General features: G+C 37.0%; 1 protein-coding gene and 3 pseudogenes across 5 annotated transcripts in view; 3 read left to right on the top strand and 1 right to left on the bottom strand.

Moving 5' to 3' along the window:
- Nucleotides 1-2,215: 2,215 nt before the first annotated feature.
- LOC124077737 (cell division cycle 7-related protein kinase-like) lies at nt 2,216-3,026 on the bottom strand (annotated as a pseudogene).
- Nucleotides 3,027-15,855: 12,829 nt separating this feature from the next.
- On the top strand, nt 15,856-16,201 carry LOC124077721 (mitochondrial import inner membrane translocase subunit TIM14-like; annotated as a pseudogene).
- Nucleotides 16,202-19,442: 3,241 nt separating this feature from the next.
- The window catches only part of Acyp2 (acylphosphatase 2), a 155,969-nt gene continuing 150,855 nt past the window's right edge, over nt 19,443-24,556 (top strand). For 4 of the 5 annotated variants that reach the window (XR_006847108.2, XM_058573126.1, XM_046424034.2 and 1 more), the window contains exon 1: nt 19,443-19,730. Coding sequence is in view for 4 of the 5 variants with exons in the window: in XM_058573126.1 (XP_058429109.1) it covers nt 19,589-19,730 (142 nt within the window). In the remaining variant the exon portion in view is untranslated. The remainder of the gene's footprint in view (nt 19,731-24,556) is intronic. The other variant, XM_046424028.2, reaches the window with a different exon arrangement.
- LOC131423471 (cAMP-regulated phosphoprotein 19-like) lies at nt 19,737-22,782 on the top strand (annotated as a pseudogene).

Below are 24,556 nucleotides of genomic sequence, written 5' to 3'. Positions count from 1 at the left end.
TAATAATAGTAATAATAATAGTAATGGTCCTATCTTGGTCTTCATATATCATCTTTTGGGAATCATTATTTGAAACACTGTTGGTCTTTGTGAGCTGAGAGAGTCTGGTTTTTCACAGTTCTGGGATAAAAAGCTTTAAAGCATAGAGCTTGAGGTTCAGATTTTGAGAAGTAGTCTAAGCTTGGAAGAAATAGAAGAGCATTACTAGAAAAAAAATCACACAACTGAACAGACTGATTTGAATACCAATGCATAATTTTCAGTCCCAAATGAATACAGTTGGTAATCTCACAATGCTTTTCTCATAAACTCGTACCTACCCTTTAAAAACTCCATGTCTGATGACTACAATGTCTATATTACACGTATGTCTATTTCTATTGTCTGTTTTTCTCTTGATTTTTTTTGTGTTTTGATCCCACACACACACACAAAATGATCACATCTAGCATGACTCATCTTACTTTTAATTCCAGAATAAAACATTTAAAGGATATAGATCCTCTATAAGGATTTAATTTTCTTGTCAACACAGTAGCATCATTCATCTTAATGCTATCTATCAGGAATTGAGATCATTCTAGGCTTTTTTAGGCTTTGTGAGAGATAACTACTTTATCTCTAGTTTGCCCTCATTTCTAGATTGTTTTCAGGAATATCAATAGGAAGTGTAGGAGCATATCAATGTCTCTCTTCCTTGGTAGGTCATGAACTATAATTTTTTCCTACCCAATACCATGAAACTACCCAAAGTTTATCTTTTTAGTTTCTTAGAAGATGATTACTGCTTGGTTTCTTGCTTTTTTACCATTACACTGTTTAAGATTTTTAAAAATAAAAACGTAACTTTATTAAACATACAAATTCAAGAAAGATTACTGAATAAAACAGCAGATCAAAAGCAATGGCATATATATAATAGTACACACATACAGACACACACATACTACATTTACTAAATAGATCAATAGATATACCAACTCATCAAAGTTTAAAATAACAATGCAAATATTTGTCCCTAAGCTGTTTCTATAATTTGTGACTATGAAATGGAAACTTCTCATCATATCTATCCACCAAAACTTATTTATGATAGGAAATTTGACACACTGTCATTGATATATATAATTTTGGAATGTAAAACATATACAAACCTATATTTTAGGTCCTTTTCTGCTTTGCCTACTTTATTATCTCTTTTCCCAACCCACCTAAGACTCTAGTAGTCAGTCTTCTCTAAGGTCAACTTAGTCAAAATAGGATGTAGACATCTGGACAACTCTAGGTAGAGAAAAAAATCTCCAGTTAAAGTCTCAATTCTGTATTTACTCTTCCTTTTGACAACTACCTAATAATACCTAAGATGTTGTAAAACAAAACAAAACAAAACATACACACTCAAAAGAGACAAGGAAAAGCATTTTGGCTGTCAATATTCATGTTAGTCCTAAAAGTTTCCCTTTCTCAACCAGTGTGTGCATTATAACTTTTAAGTTTCTGACTATAAATACATAAACATTTACTAAAGCACCCAGAAACCTTATGGTAATCACCATATAATTTCCAAAGTAAATATGTTAGGTGGAGGCAGAGAAGGAAGAAAAATCAAGAAAATATGACAATTTACACAAAAATGTGTCCGTGAAATAGTTTTAAAAAATGCATAATTAAATTAAAACTTAAATGATATTTTGCTCCATGACCAACATTTCCTCATTGTTTTAGTGTTCATAAAAGGCATAATGTATACCTCTTGGAAAGGAAATTATCTTCTTTATGTATAAATTTTTAACAGCACCAGTGCCAGGTTGAAATTTCCAAAAGGACACATAGTTCATGCTTTCAGGAATCAGGAAACTAAGTCTTTTGACTCATTTAATTCCTATCACATCCATTAATTTTAAGATTTTGACCTTGAACCCATATGGTTTGCTAAAACTGCTTCTTTTTCTTATGTGGCAGTGAAAAGTAATTAGAGAAACTAAAGCTTTGATTCAACTTGGGTGGGTTTAAATGCAAAGATCATGTTGTTAGTCCAAACAACTCTTCCAAGCATTTTAGGTGATCTTAGTCTGTAGTTTAAAATCAACCACTAGATCAGATAATATTTAAAAAAAAAATTTCTTCCTGCTCTGGTCTGTAAACAAGAACTCATGATTATTAGAAAAACTATTTTTCCCACTTCGCAGTACACAATAGTAACATTAATGAAGAACTACCACTGCAAGCTCATATCTTTAAAAAATGGATGCAACAAGCTTCTTGTTTGTTATTCTTTTTTTTCCACATTTTTATTAGTGTCTTATAGTTGTACATAATGATGGAATTTGTTGTTACATATTTATACTTCCACACAATATAAGAATATAATGTGGCCAATATCTTCTCTCTTATTCTGTTTTTTTTTTTTTTTTTTTGTACCTGGGATTGAACTCAAGGGCACTTAAACACTGAGCCACATTCCTAGCCCTTTTTTATATTTTATTTAGAGACAGGATATCACTGAGTTGCTTAGGGCCTTGCTAAGTTGTTGAGGCTGATTTGAACTCAGGATTCTTCTGCCTCAGTCTCTGGGATTATAGATTGTGCCACTGTGCCCTGCTTCTCTTATTTTTGAAGATGGATTTAAATCTAGAAATTTATTAAGCAGGTTGTAAGCTCATTAGCTATCTAATCCCAGTCTTCTAAATCAGTATACTTATCAAAATGACTTCATTACTGTCCCCTTTATATAATGAATTCCCTGAGTGATGTGCCTGAGCATTTGTATGACAGAAGAAGCTTTCTGGTCAGTCTTCTCTAAAAAGTCTGGGTCATAAGTACATCCTTGTATATGACTTGTTATTTTGGGAGTGTTAGAATCTAGACCCCTGAGTCTTTCATAGTTTCCTCAAGTCTTGTGCTGAGACTTCTTTGCTACATAATATTGATTTGTCAAAAGTTTTGGTAGCCTGGGTGGTTTCACTGGATCCCCAAATTGTCATAATTTGAGCTAAAGCAGTTAAATCATCACTTACTTTAAAAAATGGATATCAGTCTACAGCCATACCACCCTGAACGCGCCCGATCTCGTCTAAAAAATGGATATCAATCTGTATACGGGGTAAAAATGGGAGTTCATAACCCACTTGAATCAAATGTATGAAATATGATATGTCAAGAGCTATGTAATGGGGCTCAGTGATAGAGTGATCGTATCGCATTTGTGAGACCCTGGGTTAGATCCTCGGCACCACATAAACATAAATAAGTGAAATAAAGGTATTGTGTCCAACTACAACTAAAAAAAAAAAAGAAGAAGAAGAAGAAGAAGAGCTATTTAATGTTTTGAACAACTAATAATAATAATAATAAATGGGTATCATCCACTAAACAAAGAAAGTAATGTGACATCTGTAGACCACAATCAATTACAGTATTCTGGATGCTTTATCGTACCTCTGGTGCTCTGAATCCTGGTATACCTGTCCTAGGCCAACCTGCTGACCCCTTGAAAAGCAAATATTGCAAACTTTATCCATTGGATAGCAATCACAGGTTAGGTTATCTGGGCAAGAACTGGTAGTTTTCTTTATCACACCACTATTCATAACTTTTTTGGGTAGTAATAGCCTTCTTTTTGTTGTTAACATTCTCAATATTACATTCATAGTCTTTGCTTTATAAATTTTACTGCAGGGCTCTCATGTGAAGTAGAGTTATATATATTGAAATTTCTTTTTCCAAAAACAGAGTTCTGGACAGAAAGACTTTACAGATCCTTCCTTCCCATCTTTTCCTTGTTTAATCTGAATTTGTACATCTGTGTAGTTTTTTTTGACAGATTTTTTTTTTTTTTTTTTTGTGGGGGGACTACTGATTCAATTTTCTTAGGTGCTGGGCCATTCTTTGAAATCCTATTTGCTGTGATTACATAAGATCTGTTTTGTGAACCACTCTCCTGCTGAGTTTTAGACTGGACAAATTTGGGAAGCTCTTTTTGTATCATGAATTCTTAGGGCTAAATCAAAGTCTATTAAAGCGTATTATTTCAAGCACTTATTATATAAAAAATTGCTGGACTTAACATTATGGTGAACAATACTAAACTGATGGATATATTTCTCTTTTTTTAAATTTTTTATTGTTAGTTGTTCAAAACATTACATAGTTCTTGATATATCATATTTCACACTTTGATTCAAGTGGGTTATGAACTCCCATTTTTACCCCGTATACAGATTGCAGAATCATATCAGTTACACATCCATTGATTTACATGTTGCCATACTAGTGTCTGTTGTATTCTGCTGCCTTTCCTATTCTCTACTATCCCCCCTCCCCTCCCCTCCCCTCCCCTCTTCTCTCTCTACCCCCTCTACTGTCATTCATTTCTCCCCCTTGTATTATTTTTCCCTTTCCCCTCACTTCCTCTTGTATGTAATTTTGTATAACCCTGAGGGTCTCCTTCCATTTCCATGCAATTTCCCTTCTCTCTCCCTTTCCCTCCTACCTCTCATCCCTGTTTAATGTTAATCTTCTTCTCATGCTCTTCGTCCCTACTCTGTTTTTAGTTACTCTCCTTATATCAAAGAAGACATTTGGCATTTGTTTTTTAGGGATTGGCTAGCTTCACTTAGCATAATCTGCTCTAATGCCATCCATTTCCCTGCAAATTCTATGATTTTGTCATTTTTTAATGCAGAGTAATACTCCATTGTGTATAAATGCCACATTTTTTTTTAATCCATTCATCTATTGAAGGGCATCTAGGTTGGTTCCACAGTCTTGCTATTGTGAATTGTGCTGCTATGAACATCGATGTAGCAGTGTCCCTGTAGCATGTTCTTTTTAGGTCTTTAGGGAATAGACCGAGAAGGGGAATAGCTGGGTCAAATGGTGGCTCCATTCCCAGCTTTCCAAGAAATCTCCATACTGCTTTCCAAATTGGCTGCACCAATTTGCAGTCCCACCAGCAATGTACAAGTGTACACTTTTCCCCACATCCTCACCAGCACTTGTTGCTGTTTGACTTCATAATGGCTGCCAATCTTACTGGAGTGAGATGGTATCTTAGGGTGGTTTTGATTTGCATTTCTCTGACTGCTAGAGATGGTGAGCATTTTTTCATGTACTTGTTGATTGATTGTATGTCCTCCTCTGAGAAGTGTCTGTTCAGGTCCTTGGCCCATTTGTTGATTGGGTTATTTGTTCTCTTATTGTCTAATTTTTTGAGTTCTTTGTATACTCTGGATATTAGGGCTCTATCTGAAGTGTGAGGAGTAAAGATTTGTTCCCAGGATGTAGGCTCCCTATTTACCTCTCTTATTGTTTCTTTTGCTGAGAAAAAACTTTTTAGTTTAAGTAAGTCCCATTTGTTGATTCTAGTTATTAACTTTTGTGCTATGGGTGTCCTATTGAGGAATTTGGAGACCGACCCCACAGTATGTAGATCATAGCCAACTTTTTCTTCTATCAGACGGCGTGTCTCTGATTTGATATCAAGCTCCTTGATCCATTTTGAATTAACTTTTGTGCATGGCGAGAGAAAGGGATTCAGTTTCATTTTGTTGCACATGGATTTCCAGTTTTCCCAGCACCATTTGTTGAAGATGCTATCCTTCCTCCATTGCATGCTTTTAGCCCCTTTATCAAATATAAGATAGTTGTAGTTTTGTGGATTGGTTTCTGTGTCCTCTATTCTGTACCATTGGTCCACCCGCCTGTTTTGGTACCAGTACCATGCTGTTTTGTTACTATTGCTCTGTAGTATAGTTTGAAGTCTGGTATCACTATACCGCCTGATTGACGGATATATTTCAAAGCTTTGAATAGATTAAACATATATTCCCATCCTTCTTAAAAGAACGAGAATTCAAAATGTTCAAAAAGAACTCATGCTCCAGATATGGCACAGCAACAACCACATGATCATTTTTTCTAAAGCACTATTTAACTCCCATGACATTGTCTTCCCCCAGCCACAGTTAGACACTGCAGTTCAGCTTCATTTCTTTTTTTAAATTCTAATTTGTTATATATGATAGCAGAATGTATAACAGTTCATATTACACACACAGAGCACAATTTTTCATATTTCTGGTTGTATACAAAGTATGTTCATGCCTTTTGTGTCTTCATATATGTACTTAGGGTAATGATGCCCATCTCTTAGCTTCAAATCTTATAGGATGACTTGTTGGAATTAAGTTTGTTTTAGAGCAATTTTCTCTTCAGATCCTACTTTGTAACCGTGCTTTGGCCAAATAAACAGAGCTGAAAGTGTCTTCTCCAATTTTGTTCTTAATTTAAAACACATTCCCAGGCTGTACAGCTTTATACAGCTTCTTCACATCTTTTTGAACAGTTTCAAATGAAACTGTTGGCCAGCTCCCATGCTCTGGGCCCGAGGTGAGGCAGAACATCCTGGTGGAAGCGCATGGCAGGGGTAATCTGCTTAGCTTATGGTAGTTTGAAGTGGAGAGAGCACAGTTGAAGATTTTGTAAATGTCCTAAAGGCAAAAGCCACAACAAATGTAGGGCTCACTTCTCAAGTCCTGGCTGTGTGTGTTTTCTAGTATTCCAAGTTTTTTTCCCCCGCCTAACTGTAGGGGATACTTGGGGGCTCTCTATCATCATGTATGCTAGAAATTAGCAGGTTTTTTGGATTTTATTTTTTCCTTGAAGGATCAGGCAAGATCCTTAGCTGAGACTAAAGGACAATTCAGGAGGCAAAAGAGTTGAGGTGACATAAGTGGTGAAATACAGAGGAAGCAAGAGAAGACTTCTGCTTCAGGTTAGCTAGCATCAAACCAACCACCAGCTAAGGACAACTAGCAAAATTGGGTAAGAAAACAAAATAAAATTCCAGATGTTTAAAGTCATTGGAAATGGACTAAAGTAGTCAGAACTTTGTGTGCTGAGACCTGAGAAAAGGGAAATGTCCAGCTCAGCTGCTGGACAGTTTATGTTGACTTTTTCCCCCTGGCTCAGGAAATTTTCTGACTTGAAGCATAGAACAGTAGAGCCTGATCAGTCTTCACTGAGTGCCCACTGTATTCAGGACAGAAACCAGACTCTTTATAGTGGCCTACAAAGTTTGGCACGTAAAGGTTTCTCCTTGCCTGGATTGATAGCCACATTTGTGCCATCTACCCTCATTTTTTTTGTGTGTGTGTGTGGGGGGTACTCAGGATTGAATTCAAGGGATTGAAGTCAGGGACATTTGACCACTGAGCCACATTCCTAGTGCTATTTAGAGACAGGGTCTCGCTGAGTTGCTTAGCACCTTGCCATTGCTGAGGCTGGCTTTGAACTTGTGATCCTCCTGTGTCAGCCTCCAGAGCCACCAGGATTACAGGCGTGCACCACCACGCCTGGCACCTTCCCTCATTTTTATAATGTTTCAGTCACAGTGGCTTTCTTTCAACTCCTTCTACTTGGAAAACTCAGGTGTTCTCTATGTTATTCCCTCTGCCTGGGTCAAGTTTCCCACCTTTTCTCTTGGCTTATTTCTATCCATCTTTCAGAGACTACCTTCCCAGAGACTTTCTTGACAATATCTTCACGCCCTAATGCAGCCCTAGATTTAAAACTGGACACCACCTTCTCCCTAGCAGCTACATACACATGTAGGTCACTCTGCAAATATTTATTGAGTGAAAGAATACTCCCAGTTGGTGTGGCAGACTGGAAAGAACTTTTGGCCAGGTATGGTGGCACATGCTTGTAATCCAGCCTCTTCGTAGGCTGAGGCAGGAGGTTTGGGAGTTCAAAGCCAGCCTCAGCAATTTAGCGAGGCCCAAGCAACTCAGGGAGACCCTGTTTCTAAATAAAATACAAAAAGAGCTGGGGATGTGGCTCAGTGGTTAAGTGCCCCTCAGTTCAATCCTTGATACCAAAAAACAGAACAACAACAACAAAAACAACCAACCAAACAAAAAACTTAGAATTTTATCACAAAAAAAAAAAGAGGGGCTCGGGATGTGGCTCAAGTGGTAGCGCGCTCGCCTGGCATGCGTGCGGCCCGGGTTCGATCCTCAGCACCACGTACAAACAAAGATGTTGTGTCCGCCAAAAACTAAAAAATAAACATTAAAACTCTCTCTCTCTCTCTCTCTCTCTCTCTCTCTCTCTCTCTTAAAAAAAAAAAAAGAAATCAGGTTCTAGATAAGGTTCTGTGCCTGGATGTCCAAGATCTTGGACAATCCCTCAAATGTCCTCAGACTATTTCTTTGTGTCTAAAATAGAGATAGTACCTGCTGTACAGTCTACAGTGTTTTGTAAAAATCAAATGGTAGATGGTCTATTATAAGTGTCTTAACAATTATAAAATGCTTCTACAAGCCTAAGTTTGTGCACTATTCACTGACTGAAAAGGAAATTAATCCAACAGCAAAATATGTTTTTAAATGCAGCATTATCAACACTGTGCTACATTCATCATAATTACCAATTTTTTTTCCAGAAAAGTAAGGGAAAGGTAAGTAATTCTATATGACATCTTTCCATATTGCAAAAACTGTTGTTCTGGTCAGGTCTTTAAGTCACAGCAGAAAAAAAAAAACCAACTGACTAAAACAGTACATAAGTGTACTTGGAACATAATGCCTAGCATATGATCAGAGTTCAAACACCACTTACTGAATGAATTTCCCTAAGTTTGCTTTTCCTATAACATCCATATCTAATAGTCAGTCATGGTCAAGATTCTCTCATGTTTAAGTCTTCTATTGAGTAAGGAGCCCTCACAGCATTTAAACTTGGGGTTGGCGAGCATGAAGGTATTTTGAAGATGTGGCACTGAAATGAGAGACAATTTAGGAGGCACTAACGTTCCTGAAAGAATAAACTATTCACACGACCTGCTTTGCCTTGGATAGTTGGTAGGTGGCAGCAACAGACCAGAAATTATGGTTCATTGAAATCATCAGAGCACTGGAAGAGTGCTTTTCAAAGTAATTATTTCATTAATTTTTAACAAAATAAAACAGCGTAACTGCAAGTAGATAATAAAAATAAATAAGCAAGATATAACTAATGTGCAGAATATAGATCACTTAAGCTTTTATCTTATAATAGACTTTCAACAACAATTTATTTTTCAAAAGCTCCAGGCTTAATTTCATTACCATTTTTAGTATTTCTCCTGTTTATAAGTATTGAAAATTTTAAGGCTCCTTTATTGACAGGGGGTGTGTGTGGGTGGCATATTTGAACTTTTGTTCTGCCTTATTTTGATCTACTCCAATTGTGAACATTTTGCCTGCATGCATTGCACTGGTCAAGGTTTAGTTATTGTATATTCATTTAGATAGTTTAAACGGAAAGGGATTTAACATTGGGTATAAATGGCTTATGGAATTGTTGGCAGGACTAAGGAGAGAGATTCTGAGATCATTTACTCTCAACCTTAGCTTCATATCACAAGAATCTGGGCTGCTTTTTTGCGGGGAGGGTCCCGGGGATTAAACTCAGGGGCACTCGACCACTGAGCCACATCCCCAGCCCTATTTTGTATTTTATTTAGAGACAAGTTCTCTCTAAGTTACTTTGCACCTTGCTATTGCTGAGGCTGACTTTGAACTAGCAATCCTCCAGTCTCAGCTTCCTGAGTCGCTGGGATTACAGGTGTGCGCCACCATGCCCGGCTGGGCTTCTTTTTAAGACACCAATTCTAGAATCCAGCGAAGGCATACTGAATCAAAACCTTTGGACACATGTATGAATATTATTGATAAGCTCCCCTCATGATTAGAATGTGCAGCCAGGGCTGAGAACCCTTTGAGCCTGAGGTTTCAGGATTGACTCTCAATGTAAATTGGGCCATCAAGGAAGATTCTGATATCTCTGTAATCAGAAAACATGTGCTTGATTTGGAAGCTGTTGCATCAGCTGCTGCTACATTCAAAACTGCCTTCTGGCTGAGGATGTAGTTTAGTGGTAGAGTTCTTGCTTAGCATGTGCAAGGCCTAGAGTTTGATCCCAAGCAAAACACACACACACAAACACACACACACACAGACATACAGAGAGAGAGAGAGAGAGAGAGAGAGAGAGAGAGAGAGAGAGAGAGAGAGAGAGAGAATAAATAAATAATAAAAGACTGCATTCCCTGAAATCATTGAAAACTGCAACCTTCTGGAAACTGTCATATCCAGAAAGTTGCCACTCCATAACTTGCTACTTGCTGTAATATCAGCTAGTAAAATAGAAGTCCTGCATCATGCTTCTTGGTGCTCTGGAAGCCACAGAAAAACTAGATTCTTCCAACACTACGCTTACAGAACCACCATGCCCTCCCTCACTCATGCCCTCCCTCAACATCTATCATGTTAATTTTGCTGGTGGAAACTATCACATGTGGGATCTTAATTGTAAGAATAGAGGTTGTAGCTTTAAACTTTTCAGCCCTAGGGAAATGAATGGCAAACTAAAAAGAGATTGGAATGGATGTGTGCACCAATCCACTGTTATACCAAGGACTTCAAGAAGTAGGTGAGTTATCCTAGAGGATTTTTTCTTCTCTTTTCACATTTTTTTAAATTGGTGCACTATAGTTGTACATAATGATGGGATTTTGTTACATATTTATATATGCCATAATATAATCATATAATTTGGCCATTATCACTCCCAATACTTCTTCACTCCTCCCACCCCCTGGCCCTTTTCTCTAATAATCTTCCTTTGATTTTCATGAGATCCTTGTCCCCTGACCTTTCTTTTCCTTTTTCCTCTTTAGCTTCCACATGGATAAAACATTCAACCCTTGGCCTTCTGAATTTGGCTTATTTCATTTAACATAATGGTCTCAAGTTCCAACCATTTCCTGAAAATGACATAATTTCATTTTTCTTTATGGCTGAATAAAATTCCATTCTGTATGTATACATTTCCTTTATCCTTCATCTGTTGATGGACACCTAGGCTGGTTCCTTAGTTTGGCTATTGTGAATTGCACTGCTATTAGCATGAGTATACATGTATCACTGTAGTATGATAACTTTAATTCTTTAGGATAAATACCAATGAGTGGTATAGCTGGATCATATGGTGTTTTCATGCCTACTCTTTTGAGAAACCTACACTCTGATTTCCATAATAGTTGTATAATTATAATCCCAACAGTGTAAAAAGCATTTATTATTTTTTGTATTCTTGACTGCTATTCTGACTGGTATGAGATGAAATCTCAATGTAGTTTTGATTTCCATTTCCTTAATTGCTAATGGTTTTGAACGTTTTACCATATATTTGTTGGCCATTTGTATTTCTTCTTTTGAGAAGTGTCTGCTTAATTCATTTGCCCATTTACTAATTGGGTTATTTGAGTTTTGGTGTAAAGTTTTTTGAGTTCTTTATATATTCTGAATATTAATCCTCTGTCAGATGAGTAGCTAGAAAAGATTTTCTCCCATTCTGTGGGTTCTCTCTTCACATTCTTAATTGTTTCCTTTGCTGTGCAAATACTTTTTTAATTTGATGTCATCCTATTTATTAACTCTTAGAAATTATTTCCTAAGCTTTAGGGGTCCTACTGAGAAAGTTGTTGCATGTGCCTATATGTTACGAGTATTGGCCCTATGTTTTCTTCTAGGAGCTGCATAGTTTCTGGTCTAATTCCCAGATCTTTGATCCAATTTGATGTTTATGCAAGGGTAAGGGATAAAGGTCTAGTTTCATTCTTCTACATATGCATAATCAGTTTTTCCAGTACCATTTGTTAAAGGGGCTGTCTTTTCTCCTGTGTATGTTTTTGGCCCCTTTGTCAAGGATCAGATGACTGTAAATGAGTGGGTTTGTCTCTGATTATTCAAATGTGTATCATTGGTCTATGTCTGTTTTTATGCCAGTACCATGTAGTTTTTGTTATGATGGCCTTGTAGTAATTTTTTTTTCTCTGCAATAATTAGAAGTCAGGTATTGTGATGCCTTCAACATTGTTCTTTTGGCTTAGGATTGCTTTGGCTATTCTGGGTCTCTATTCTTCCAAATGAATTTTAGAATTTTTGTTTTTTTTCTAGTTATGTGAAGAATGTCGTTGGTATTTTGATGGAGATTACATTTGAATCTGTATGTTGCTTTTGGTAGTATGGCCACTTTAACAATATTAATTCTGCCTATCCATGAACATGGGACGTCTTCTTCAATGTTCTATAGTTTCACTAGATTGGAGGACCCTCAGTGTTACATTAGCCCAGACCTGAAGGTAAAGCTGATTTACATCTTGTAGGGAGTGTGTGTGTGTGTTTCATGTGAGAAAGTATGCCCTTCTCCAGACAAAAGCTCCTTTCATAGGAACAGCAAACCTGAGACTGGCTGAAGTCCATGAATGGGGGTTATTAGAAAAAGAAGTGTTACCTACTTGTTTGAATTGTCATTTAAAGGTGTGGCCCTTCCCCATCTTTGTGCTATAGCTCAGAGTCTGGCTTTCCTGTTAGTTGCTACCTTGATATGTCCAAGCATTGTTATCTGTAGTTAGTCTTAACTTTACCCATCCCATAATACCTACAGATGCATATTTCATGTTTTCTAAACCACCCAGTGCTAATCATAATCATATTTTTCCACAGTTTCCTCACTTCCAGATATGTGCTTAAGTGTTTTATATTATTTCTTCTTCTGGAAATAAAATGTTTCTGTAACACATTCTCTTCATTAATGGAAATATTAGCAAATTTGATTATCTGCTTGTGTTTCTTTATGTCAGTTAAGATTTGCTTTTCTGCTTTGAAAGTCAACTATTTGATCTGTCTTTGCCTGAGCATGACTTAGCAGTTGATTAAAAATTTAAATTATGTGTCCATAATTCTGAAACAGTGATTCTGATAATGAACTTCAGTGAGAAATTATTTTGGAATGCTATTATAAAAATAAGTAACTGGATATTAAAAAGTACTTTTTAAAAGCAAACTTTTAATTTTAGAAATTCTAGATTTATAAAATTGTGAAGATAGCAGAGAGCTTCCATGTACCCCTCAGTCTCCCCAACTATTCACATATTATTATAATAAATGGTACATTTGTGCCACTATTAATAATACATAGTACATTTTTCACTATTAATGAACCAATATTGATATCTTTTAAAACTAATTAATTTTATTAGTGCATGGTAAGTATAGTGGGATTCATTATGCTATATTTGGATATGCACACAACTTGATGTCTAATTATTAACTAAAGTCCATACTTCATGTTCAGATTTCCTCAGTTTTTACCTTACGTTCTTTTTCTATTCCCAAACATCATCTTCCTAGGCACCTTTTAGATGTTTCTCAGGATTTATTTTGATGACTTTTACAGTTTTGAGGATTACCAGTCAGGTCTATTTTGTAGAATGAAAATGAATTTTTTATAATTTTAAAATTTATTTTCAAATTTTACAAAAATTCAAATATATGCAAAATTACAGAAGACTAAAATGAACCTGTATACATGACCCAGCCTCAATAATCACCAATTTGCTAAGTTTATTCTAATAAACTGTCCTAATTCCTATTCTTGAGGATTTAAAAGCAAGTCCCAAATATTATATCATAGCACCTTCATGTATATCAGTACACCTTTAAGAGATAAGGGCTTAAAAAATATGCCCACAATGCCATTGTCACATGTAAAATGTTAATGAAGATTCTATTAATATTTAATAGCATGGGTTTAAAAAAAAGTCCTTTTCTGTTAATATACTCAGATCAGGATCTAAACAAGGTTTATTTATTAAAGTCTGTTGATTTGAATAGGGGCCTTTTGTCTCACTTTTAGCCTAGAACAGACACTGAAAAAATGCCCTGTGTTATGCAAAAGGGTCATTTCAATGGGTTTTAACCTCTTAGACTAACACTCATCTTAGGTTTTAGAGGATTGCTTTGGGAAAAGTCTCTGATAAGCTGTGGCATTTTCCTTTTACAGTGAGAGAGAAGTAGGGTGTTTTCTTTTCACCCCCAGCTCAGTGAGAAGGGACTTTAAGTGAACCTCTGAGAGCTTGGCATTTACTCCTTGGAGCTAGAAGGGACTGGTAGTTGAGCCTTACCTAAGTAAAGTCAAGAAGAAAGGCTGGCACCTACCAAGCAGAGCAAAGAGAGGCAGTGGAACTCAGAGCACTCTATGACTTCTATTAATGGTACAGCAGAGATAGGAGTTCCAGCAATTAGATGTGTTTGCAGGGAGAGATCTGTTCTTATGGTCAGTTTAAAGTGGATCCCGCCCAGATGGTCTTCTTGTTGGGGGTTAGTCTCAGCAGAAAGAATCTGGAGGTGCCATTTAATACAAAGCTGGGATGGAACAAGTACAGAGTAAAGGGATTCTCTATCAAGGGAGCAGCAACCAGGAATTCCTAGTGGGGTAAAGACATACTTTCCTTCAAAAAAGGATTCTGCAAAAGAATTAATCAACCTTCAATATTTGCCATTCCCAGAGAGCCCATTTCTTCTAATTCTCAGCTACCTAGGGGAAAAATGAGGCAAGGGAGGGATCAATCATGCCTTCTCCCTCACTTACCCTAAGCAGTACTGGGCTGGGAGAGGGAAGAAGCTTTAATATTTCATGTCCTCTTGAGTTGTAAAAATTAAAGTGGATTTTGATAAAGAAAAATTGGTCCAAACTTGAGATACTTGGGAAGGAAACATGCCTTCCTGATAAAATGCTTAAGTAATTTTCTGATAAATTGTAATAAGATGTAAGCCTCTTCTGAGAAATAGCTACTAAGTCAGCTAAATACATTAAGAGTTTGGTGGCTAATGATTTTTTTTTAAGAGAGAGAGAGAGAGAATTTTTTTAATATTTATTTTTTAGTTTTCGGCGGACACAACATCTTTGTTTGTACGTGGTGCTGAGGATCCAACCCGGGTTGCACGCATGCCAGGAGAACACGCTACCGCTTGAGCCATATCCCCAGCCCCTGGCTAATGATTTTGAATCCAGTTTAGTAATAATTATTTAACCACATCTTTAGCTTATGAAGTATTCCTTCTATAAGGGAATCATTGAATTAGCTTATTTAGGTCTTTTCCCTTGTGGAAGTTAACAATTTGTATCCTTTTGAGAACTGCTCTTTCGACATGATTACAAAAATATGTCAGGAATAGAAATGTTGATGGATGAAGTAATTTTGGTTGTCTTTGAAATCAATTATATCCCAATTTCAACTTTCTGAGAAATCACTGCAGGAATCACTCTCAACTGACCCTTTGTGGTGATAAATTAGAAATTTACAGGTTGCACCTCCTCAATTTAAATGTCACTTGGACCCAGAGACTGTTGCCTGTCCTTCCTTACTTCACAGGTTCTAGTGCCTGGTCATTTTTTCTATCTACATTGTATAGGTAGGATTTTCCTTTTATATGCATTACCTTAAATATTATCCTACAACATAAACAATTTGTCTTAAAATGTTCAAGGAAGAGACTTACATAATGTAAGGGTTTAATTTTGACCAATAGTAATAACAGAGCCGAGTTATTCCAAAATTGTTGCTATAGATAACTAGGATGAAATTTGGTAAGAACTTGCAGAGGTAACTGAGCAAGAGAGAGAAAGATCTGGGAATAGCAGGAGTATTCCATATAAAGTGGATCCTAGAGCAAAGGCTTTTTAAAATAAATCTCTCTTTTTGGATTGTAGAATAATTCAGTGTTTTGACTATAGGTCAGGTTACAAAATCCAATGTTATATATAATCTAATCATGTATTATATCTGAAGAGCCTGTTTATATATGCATAGAAAGCCAACTAAGTGAGGGTTCCTGTACTTGGGAACTTGTGCTTGCTCCTGCAGATATATCACTTTCTGGTTAAAGCTTATGGTGGTGGCTGTGGCCTCTGGGCTAGGATGAACGGTGCTCCTGGTAAAAGCAGGGGAGCTGAGACTGAGACATGGCCAGTACAGTGGTAGCAGTTGGACTGACCATTGCTGCTGCAGGATTTGCAGAGTGCTGTTTTACAAGCCATGAAACATATGGAGCCTCAAGTAAAATACAAATTTCAGAGTCTACCAAAATCTGCCGTCAGTGGTAGCTATTATAGAGGTGGGTTTGAAATCAAAATGACAAAACAGGAAGCAACATTAATACTGTTTAAGCCATATAGTCAATAAAGGAAAATGAGATGCTTGACAAATTATGCTTTTAAATTGCCCAAAGGAGGATCTCCTTCTATAGTAGCCCAAAACAGTGAAGCTAAAGATTACTAGAAAGAAAGTCAAGCTAAAAAAATGAAGTAAATGTATGATGAATTTTTAAGCTCATATTAAAATAACCACACTTTTTTTTTTTAATAAAATGCTTCTGAGCTCAAAAAAAAAAAAAAAAAAAAAAAAAGGCAGAGCCTGGGGATGTAGCTCAGTGGTTGAGACTTTGTCTATTGTTCATTCCCAGCACCATATAAATAAATAAATAAATGGCAAATAGTCATACATGGTGTTGACAGTAGTATATCTAAATTGGTACAGCCCTTTGAAAAGTGATTTGGCAATACATGTCAAGAATAATACATGCCTATATTCTGATATATTTTAAGTTAAAAGTATTCTAACTTCTAATATAAAAATATGGGAAGGAAGCTGTTGAGGGCCACAGCCGAGTAGGGATGGCTCATGGCATTTTCCCAGAAGGAGTGGTTAAGAGATGAGCCAGCGAGCCATTAAGATGATGATAATTAAGTTATAATTGCTGTGACTGGATGATGCTGGATTGAAACAGGCTGTGTATTGAGTTGTATATGGACCCTGCTGACCGGCAATAGGGAGGCTCCTGGAATAGGGAGGCTCCTGGAATAGGGCTCCTGCTGCCTCGGGCGCCCCTACTTTGGAGTTCCCATTGAGTTCTCTCGGGGTTCGTTGAGAGGTGGAGGGTGAGAGAGTTCCCGGGAAGCGTGTGTGGAGTGCGGGTGAGAGTTCGGGCAATAAAGTAGCTGCTGTTTGAACCTACAAGTGCCTTGTGGGGGCTCGGTTATTTGTACCCGGCCAGACTGCGGCATTAGCTACATGCATAAATAGTTCCTTCACAAAATTTTTTATAGTAGTGAAAAATGAAAAGTAGCCTGACTGTGTAATCACAGGACTAGTAAGTAAATTTATGATCATACCCACTTAACATCCATTGGAAAGACTACAATATAGAAAAGAATAAAAATTGAATTCATGCTGTAACTACTAAAAAAACACACAAACACACATGTATATAGAGAGAATATACAAAAATTATAACAGTTGTGCTAGGATGATTATGGATGATTTTTTCCCTTTTATTTAAAAAATTTTTCTGTTGCTTAAAAATTAGTTTATTTTTTTTTACTTTTTTTTAAATTTTTTATTGTTGGCTGTTCAAAACATTACATAGTTCTTAATATATCATATTTCACAATTTGATTCAAGTGGGTTATGAGCTCCCATTTTTACCCCATATACAGATTGCAGAATCACATCAGTTACACATCCATTGATTTACATATTGCCATACTAGTGTCTGTTGTATTCTGCTGCCTTTCCTATCCTCTACTATAAAAATTAGTTTAAATATTAGAATCATTTACTTAAAATTTCTAAAGTCTTACCATTTTATTGGCAATCCATGCTGAAATGGTACATAAAGTTTCCATTTGCTAATGTTCTGCTGTTGGCAGACATAGTAAATTTTTTAGCTAAGCAAATGTCAATTGTTGCTATAGCACTTCTTAAGTTAAAAATAAAGCTACATAATAATTGGCAGGGGCAATCTTAGGTAAATGTGGGAAAAAAGGCAAGGACTGATTAAGAAAAGGAAACCATCAACTTTCCCAGTCAGTGACTTGGAACACTTAGCATTGAATAATTAGGATGAAATCTGGTAAGAACTTGCAAAGGCAACTGAACAAGATAGGGTAAGAGTCTAGAGTAGCAGGTGTATTCCAGATAAAGTAGATCCAAGAGAAAAGGTCATTTTTTGTTTTGTTTAACCTCTCTGTTCAGATTGCAGAATAACTGTCTTGATTACATCACTTATAGGATTTTGGTAAGCACTTAATAAGGGCTTAGTTGAGGTGGAAGACCTTAGTTTTGATTCTGACAGCAGTGAAGAGTGAGAAGAATGACTTAATACTTACATTGATTCCATACTCTGTATGAAATGAACAAGGAAATGAGAGGAAGATATAATTGTGAGGTATCCTGCAACGAAGACTTTCATTATATAAAATCAATCAGAAAGCACCTCAGAATAAATTTTAAAACATGATCTAACCACATTCTAACCAAGTTTTAGATAATTTTTGGTATTCTCTGACAGAATTGGCACATGACATTGAATCAGGTTGCAGTGAATTTTTTAACTATGAGGCCAAATGCAAAAAAAAAAAAAAAAAAAAAAAATATATATATATATATATATATATATATATGCGCGCAAGGGTGTTGAAGCCAACAAATTGAATATGCAAATTCTTACATGTAATAGGATTTGGAATCTAGAAGGCATATTATCAAAAACTGTTTCTAGTTTCTTTGGAGTTGATGGGTTGTTACAAATTAGAATTTATGGGCTGGGAGTGGTGGCCCATACCTGTAGTTCCAGCACTCAAAGAGGCTAAGGCAGGAGGATCACTTGAGCCCAGGAGTCCAGAAGTTCAAGGCCAGTCTGGGCAAGGGATATACCATATCCAAAGGGGAAAAAAAGAGAGACAGACAGACAAACTTAGATCATCAGGAAATACATAAACTGCCTTAACTTTCTAGGTATTTGAGATAAGCAAGACCTTAAAAACCAAAAAAAAAAAAAAAAACAAAAACAACAACAACAAAAAAAAAACTATATAACAGAACAAACAAGAGGACATTTTCAAAAGTTCAGACTTAAAATAAACAGGTTCTTGTTTCAGAAAATATCAGTCTATTTAGGATAAGGGATACAGGTCCAAAGCCTTTCTAACTCAGTGGAAGAGGTGAAAAGTTTACAGACCTCATCTTTTGAGTTGGCTTGAAATTGCCAGATAGATTTGGCATTCACCAGAACATTTCGTAATCAATTTACTTATCAAATACCCTTAACCACTGCCCTAGCAAGCCCTTAGTTTCAAAAGCACTTCTTCTTGGTGGAAGAGAGTGAAGGGAGGTTGGAAAGGGAAAGACAATGATCATAGGGTGCAATGCTTGTTACTGTGAATACTGTACATCTATTGTCTAACATGGTGACTACGGTTAAGAATAATGTATACTTGAAAACTGAGATCTTAAAAGTTCTCTACGTAAAAAAGAGGTGATGACTGTTAATTAGCTTGATCTAATCTGCTCACAAAGAATCCCCATATCAAAACCTCACCTTATATATACACTTTTTGGTTAATAAAGTTGGGGGGAGGGAAGCAACCCCATTTTGAGCCCAGCACCTGGCTTTAATTCACGAACACTGAGCATCAAGCGCCATGGCGAATTAAATCCCAGGGCGCACACAGGGGCGCTCATTCTTGGGAGCGCGGGCTCCGCTGGGCGGGGGGGGAAGAAGAGGCCTCGGACGCCCGGCGTCCCCGTCTGCCCTCACTCCCGGGCCAGGCGGTCTCATTTACAGCGTTTGACGCGTGAACCCAGCGCGCTTGCGACTCGGGCGGGGGACAGGCGCGGAAGGCACCCAGCGGTCCCATGTGCTTCCTCCCTCTCGCGGCAGCCGCAGTCGCCGCGCCCCGAATCCCGCTCCGGCTCCTCGGCAGAGGGCTCGCCGCCGCCATGTCTACCAGCGAGCCACTCAAATCCGTGGACTACGAGGTGTTCGGGAGAGTACAGGGTAGGGGCCCCCCTACAATGAGAGAATGAAAGATGTTATGGGAGGAGGGGGAGAAAGCTGTGGGAAGCCCTTTCCATCTTAAGGACGCCCTTTCCCGCGGGGGCTGGAACTTCCGCTCGGCCATGACACAGCAGCAGCGGGTGGAAAGGAAGTGAAGCGCGCATGCGCTGGAGTGCTTGGGCGGGCACAGGGTGGGTTAAAGGAGCCCACAAAGGAGCGAGGGTGGAGCGAGGGACGACTAGGGACTTAGAAGGGGGCGACTGATGGGGAGAAATGGGGAGGAAAGGAAGAGAATGACTTTGAATTAATGGTCCCTTTATTTGTCACTGAAACTAATTGGGCTTGACTTGAGTTTTAGGAAGGACACCTAAATGATATTTGAGGGCTCGCTTTATCAGGTTATTAGTACCCCTCCAAGCTGATAGTAGCTCTTCAGTTTATTATCTGATTTTTGTTTCATCATGAGTTTAATAGTTGCAAGGGATGTGATATCTGGCTTATTGTAAATGTTGATATTTGTAAATTAAAACGTTAAATCACTCTGAAATTTACCCAATGGACGATAAATACTGTGGTGATTTACTATCCACCATCATTCATTTAAAATAAAGTTATTTAACACTGGGACATTATTCCTTTTCTTTTTCTTTTTTTTTTTTTTTGAACTTGATTTCTGTTTCACTTCCCCCACAGAATTTTATCCCATTGTTATGCTTGAGAGTTTCTTATTGCTTATTACACTTTCTGCTTTGTGTATGTATGCATATATACCCATAGTATGTACAAATGGAATATTTTTCCTAATTTCCTTTGACAATAAGTCTCCAAAATATTAATTTTTCTTTTCTGGAGTGTGTTATTATTGCAATTATTATTACAACATAATTGGTGAAAATAATATAAATATATTTAAAACATGATAACCTTTAGTTATTAAAAGTTAAATTGTATTAGAAATTTCTATTTTTCCTTCTTTCTCTCTTTCTTTCTTTTGGTTCTGGGGATGGAATCCAGGGGAACTTTACTATTGAGCTACATGCTACATTCTGAACCTTTTTTTTCCCTCTGATAATATGTTTTTTGAAAAAAAAATTATTTGTTCTTACTAGTTATACTTGACAGTAGAATGTATTTTGACTACATATATGGAGTATAACTTCTCATTCTCCTGGCTTCTGAACCCTTTATTTTTTATTTTGAGACAAAGACAAATTTGCTAAGTAGCTTAGGGCCCTGCTAAATTGCTGAGGCTGGCCTGGAACTGATGATTCTCCTGCCTTGGCATCCTGAATGCTGGGATTACAGATGTATGTCAGAAATTTATTTCTTAAAGAGAGAACTGGGGTGTTTATGGGACCTTGATTAAAGGAAAGACTGAATTATTCTTTTATTTGGTACTTCATAGATTTTTACACTTTAGGACAAAGTACCAGAGTAAGGTTAAAAATGGGTGAAAGTATATCTTTTGTAAAGAGCCTTTCTTTGTAAGGTTGATCGTGGAAAGGGAGGTAGGAAGGGAGAACCAGGGCCAACAGATCTCAGGGCAATTTTAGGAAAGAATACATATGAAAGGTGAAGATCTGAAAAATGGTTCCTTTAAAATATCCATGGGTTTGTACCCTTAGGAAGTCTTGGAGTACCCCAGGAGTATGGGTACCCTGGTTTGAAAACTGCCACAATAAATCACTGAAGCCTATTATATAAAATATGAAAATGGTGACAAAGATCATCTGAGAAGTTTAGTTCACTTGACAGAGATGACAGTGATTAGGGTGTGTGTGTGTAAAAGAGTGTGTGCGTGAATTGCATGTGGGAAATTTGCTGTGATTGTCCTATATGCTGAGCATCTCACTGTTCCTAATCGTCACAATTTTGTGAGATTCGGGTCTTCTTTATATTTTAACAAGGAGAAAACAGGTACAGAGAGGTTCAGTAACTTGGATAAGCCCTTAGATCAATGGAATTTGATACCAAGATTATCTCTCTTTGAAATTTGCAGTTTTATTTTACAGTGACATTTTCTGTTAATACAACATATATTTCAAATGATTTTAACTACCTTGTTGCATTTTTGTGCAGATAATGCTTACATGGGATATGAAGGTCAATTTGAGGCAAGTAAACATATGAAGACAGGAAATGTACTACATAAAAAATAGTAGAGTTTAAAAAGTCAGATTTGGGCTGGGGTTGTGGCTCAGTGGTATAGCGCTCACCTAACATGCATGAGGCACTGGGTTCGATCCTCAGCACCACATACAAATAAAATAAAGATATTGTGTCCACCTAAAACTAAAAAATAAATATTTAAATTAAAAAACTCAGGTTTAGGGAAGCTGGAGGAGCAGGGCTAGGCAGAGAGAGCATTGTGTCCATGAAGTCCCTGGCCTTCAGAAGGAAATGGAAGATAAAGTGACTAATTTAGAGAAAGCTGAAGAAGCAAAATTAAAAAAAGTATTCTCACCCGGGACAAAAGCCTCGAGGTTCAGATGTTTAAGGAAATGATTGCAGAAAGGGCAAATATATTTTGATTCTGGGGATTACAACATGCAAAAACAAGCAACTTCCTAACACAGCCCTGGATAACAAAGAGGTCACTGGTGGCTACGTTCCCACGCCACAGGACCTTCCTGAATGGAAACCATTCCTTGTTGCTGGCAAGCTGGCTGACTGATTTTTTTTTTTTTAAGAGACAGTGAGAGAGAGAGAGAGAATTTTTAATGTTTATTTTTTAGTTCTAGGTGGACACAACATCTTTGTTTGTACGTGGGCCGCACGCATGCCAGGCGAGTGCGCTACTGCTTGAGCCACATCCCCAGCCCCATGGCTGACTGATTTTAAAAAAGCTGCCTTGCACGAATTTTTCTAATTCCCTTAATTTCTCCTTATTATGCCACTTATTCACTTTTTGTTTCCTTTCATTCACTAAGTCATTTGAGAGTGACAACTTTGCAGGTAGTAATAGCATGTGCTGCTATTGTAAGGGAATATATATGTGCAGAGTGTTTTTTTTTTTTTTTTTTTTTTTGTGGTGGTGGCGACTGGGGATTGAATTCTGGGGCACTCAACCGCTGAGCCACATCCCTATCCCAATTTTTGTATTTTATTTAGAGACAGGGTCTCATTGAGTTGCTTACCGCCTTGTTTTTGCTGAGGCTGGCTTTGAATTGATCTCCTGCCTCAGCCCTGGGATTACAAGCATGAGCCACCACACCCAGCTATGTGTTTTTATTAGTTTAACAGTGCACTGATGAAAAGGACGAGTTAGAGAAACATAAGTTGGGCTGGGGATGTGGCTCAAGCGGTAGCGTGCTCACCTGGCATGCGTGCGGCCCAGGTTCGATCCTCGGCACCACATACAAACAAAGATGTTGTGTCCGCCGAAAACTAAAAAAAATAAATAAATATTAAAAAAAAAAAAAAGAGAAACATAAGTTATCTACTTGAAAATATTTGTATATATTAACTAATTCTAGTATAGGACTGGTTCCAACAAGTAACAATCAAACTTTACTATTTCAATGTTTCATCTTAATTATCGATTTATATAATACTCTTATTTAATATAACCTCTGATGTATTGTTTTTTTTTTCTGTATTTTCCTTTTGAAAGGGAAATTGCATGGTAATGGAGGGAGACCCTCATTGTTATACAAAATTACATATAAGAGGTTGTGAGGGGAATGGGAAAATAAACAAGGAGAGATATGAATTACAGTGGATGGGGTAGAGAGAGAAGATGGGAGGGGAGGGAGGGGGGATGGTAGAGGATAGGAAAGGTAGCAGAATACAACAGTTACTAATAGGGCATTATGTAAAAATGTGGATGTGTAACCGATGTGATTCTGCAATCTGTATTTGGGGTAAAATTGGGAGTTCATAACCAACTTGAATCTAATGTATGAAATATGATATGTCAAGAGCTTTATAATGTTTTGAACAACCAATAAAAAAAAATTAAAAAAAAAAAAAAACAAAAAGTACACAAAGCACATCAGAATAAAGCAGACTGTGGGGATCTTTTTATAGACTATAGATAATAAATGAAGGGTTTGGGATCATCTGTGTGTCACTTTTGGCTACTCAATATTCTAACTTTAATATGGTACCCCATAAATATGTATAATTTATGTTTTGTGTATCAGATAAAAAAAATAAACTTAAAACATCTCAAAAAAAAAAAAAAAAAAAAAAAAAAAGAATTTTGTAGAACAGAAGTTTAAGACCACAAGTTGCAAGAAAGATCACATGATTCAAACACAAATAGATGGGGCTCTGAAAGATTTGTCTAACTGTGCTTGCACTTGAATGGCTTTAAACCTGTTTCTGCTTTAACAATAGAATTTTACTTGGACAATATTTGCCCATTCTGGTATAACTTACATGACTTCAGTGCTTAATAGCTGCATTCTTATTTGTTCTGCAGTGTTGAAGACCTTTCATCGTTGACGATGTGAATGAAGTATGCATGTGCATTGACTGTTGAGTTCACATTTGTGCCATTTTTGTAAATATAGTAGTTTTGCACAACCTTTCCAAAGGGGGGAAAAAAGAAAGTCAGGTTTAGGATGATAACTCCTACAATTTGTAGTATGTTAAATGGAAGAGAGTACATGCACACTATTGTTTTATCAAGGTGGAATATATGGTACAAATTCACAGAAACATATTTGCACCCATATGTACCGACATTCTTTGACAGCTTAGGATGGGCCAAATTCTGTACTCAGTATTTTACATGCGTTTTCCATTTAATTTTCCTTCTTTTGACCTCAATCATTTCCTTGTCTAAAAGAGAAATTGAGGCATAGAGAGGTAACTTTCCC

Source organism: Marmota monax, unplaced genomic scaffold (genome assembly GCF_021218885.2).
Source record: "Marmota monax isolate L192 unplaced genomic scaffold, Marmota_monax_Labrador192_F-V1.1 WCK01_AAM20220418_F8-fsc00015, whole genome shotgun sequence".
Lineage (NCBI taxonomy): Eukaryota > Metazoa > Chordata > Mammalia > Rodentia > Sciuridae > Marmota > Marmota monax.
The sequence above is the reverse complement of the archived record's forward strand: the minus strand, read 5'-3'. Positions and strand labels throughout refer to the sequence as shown.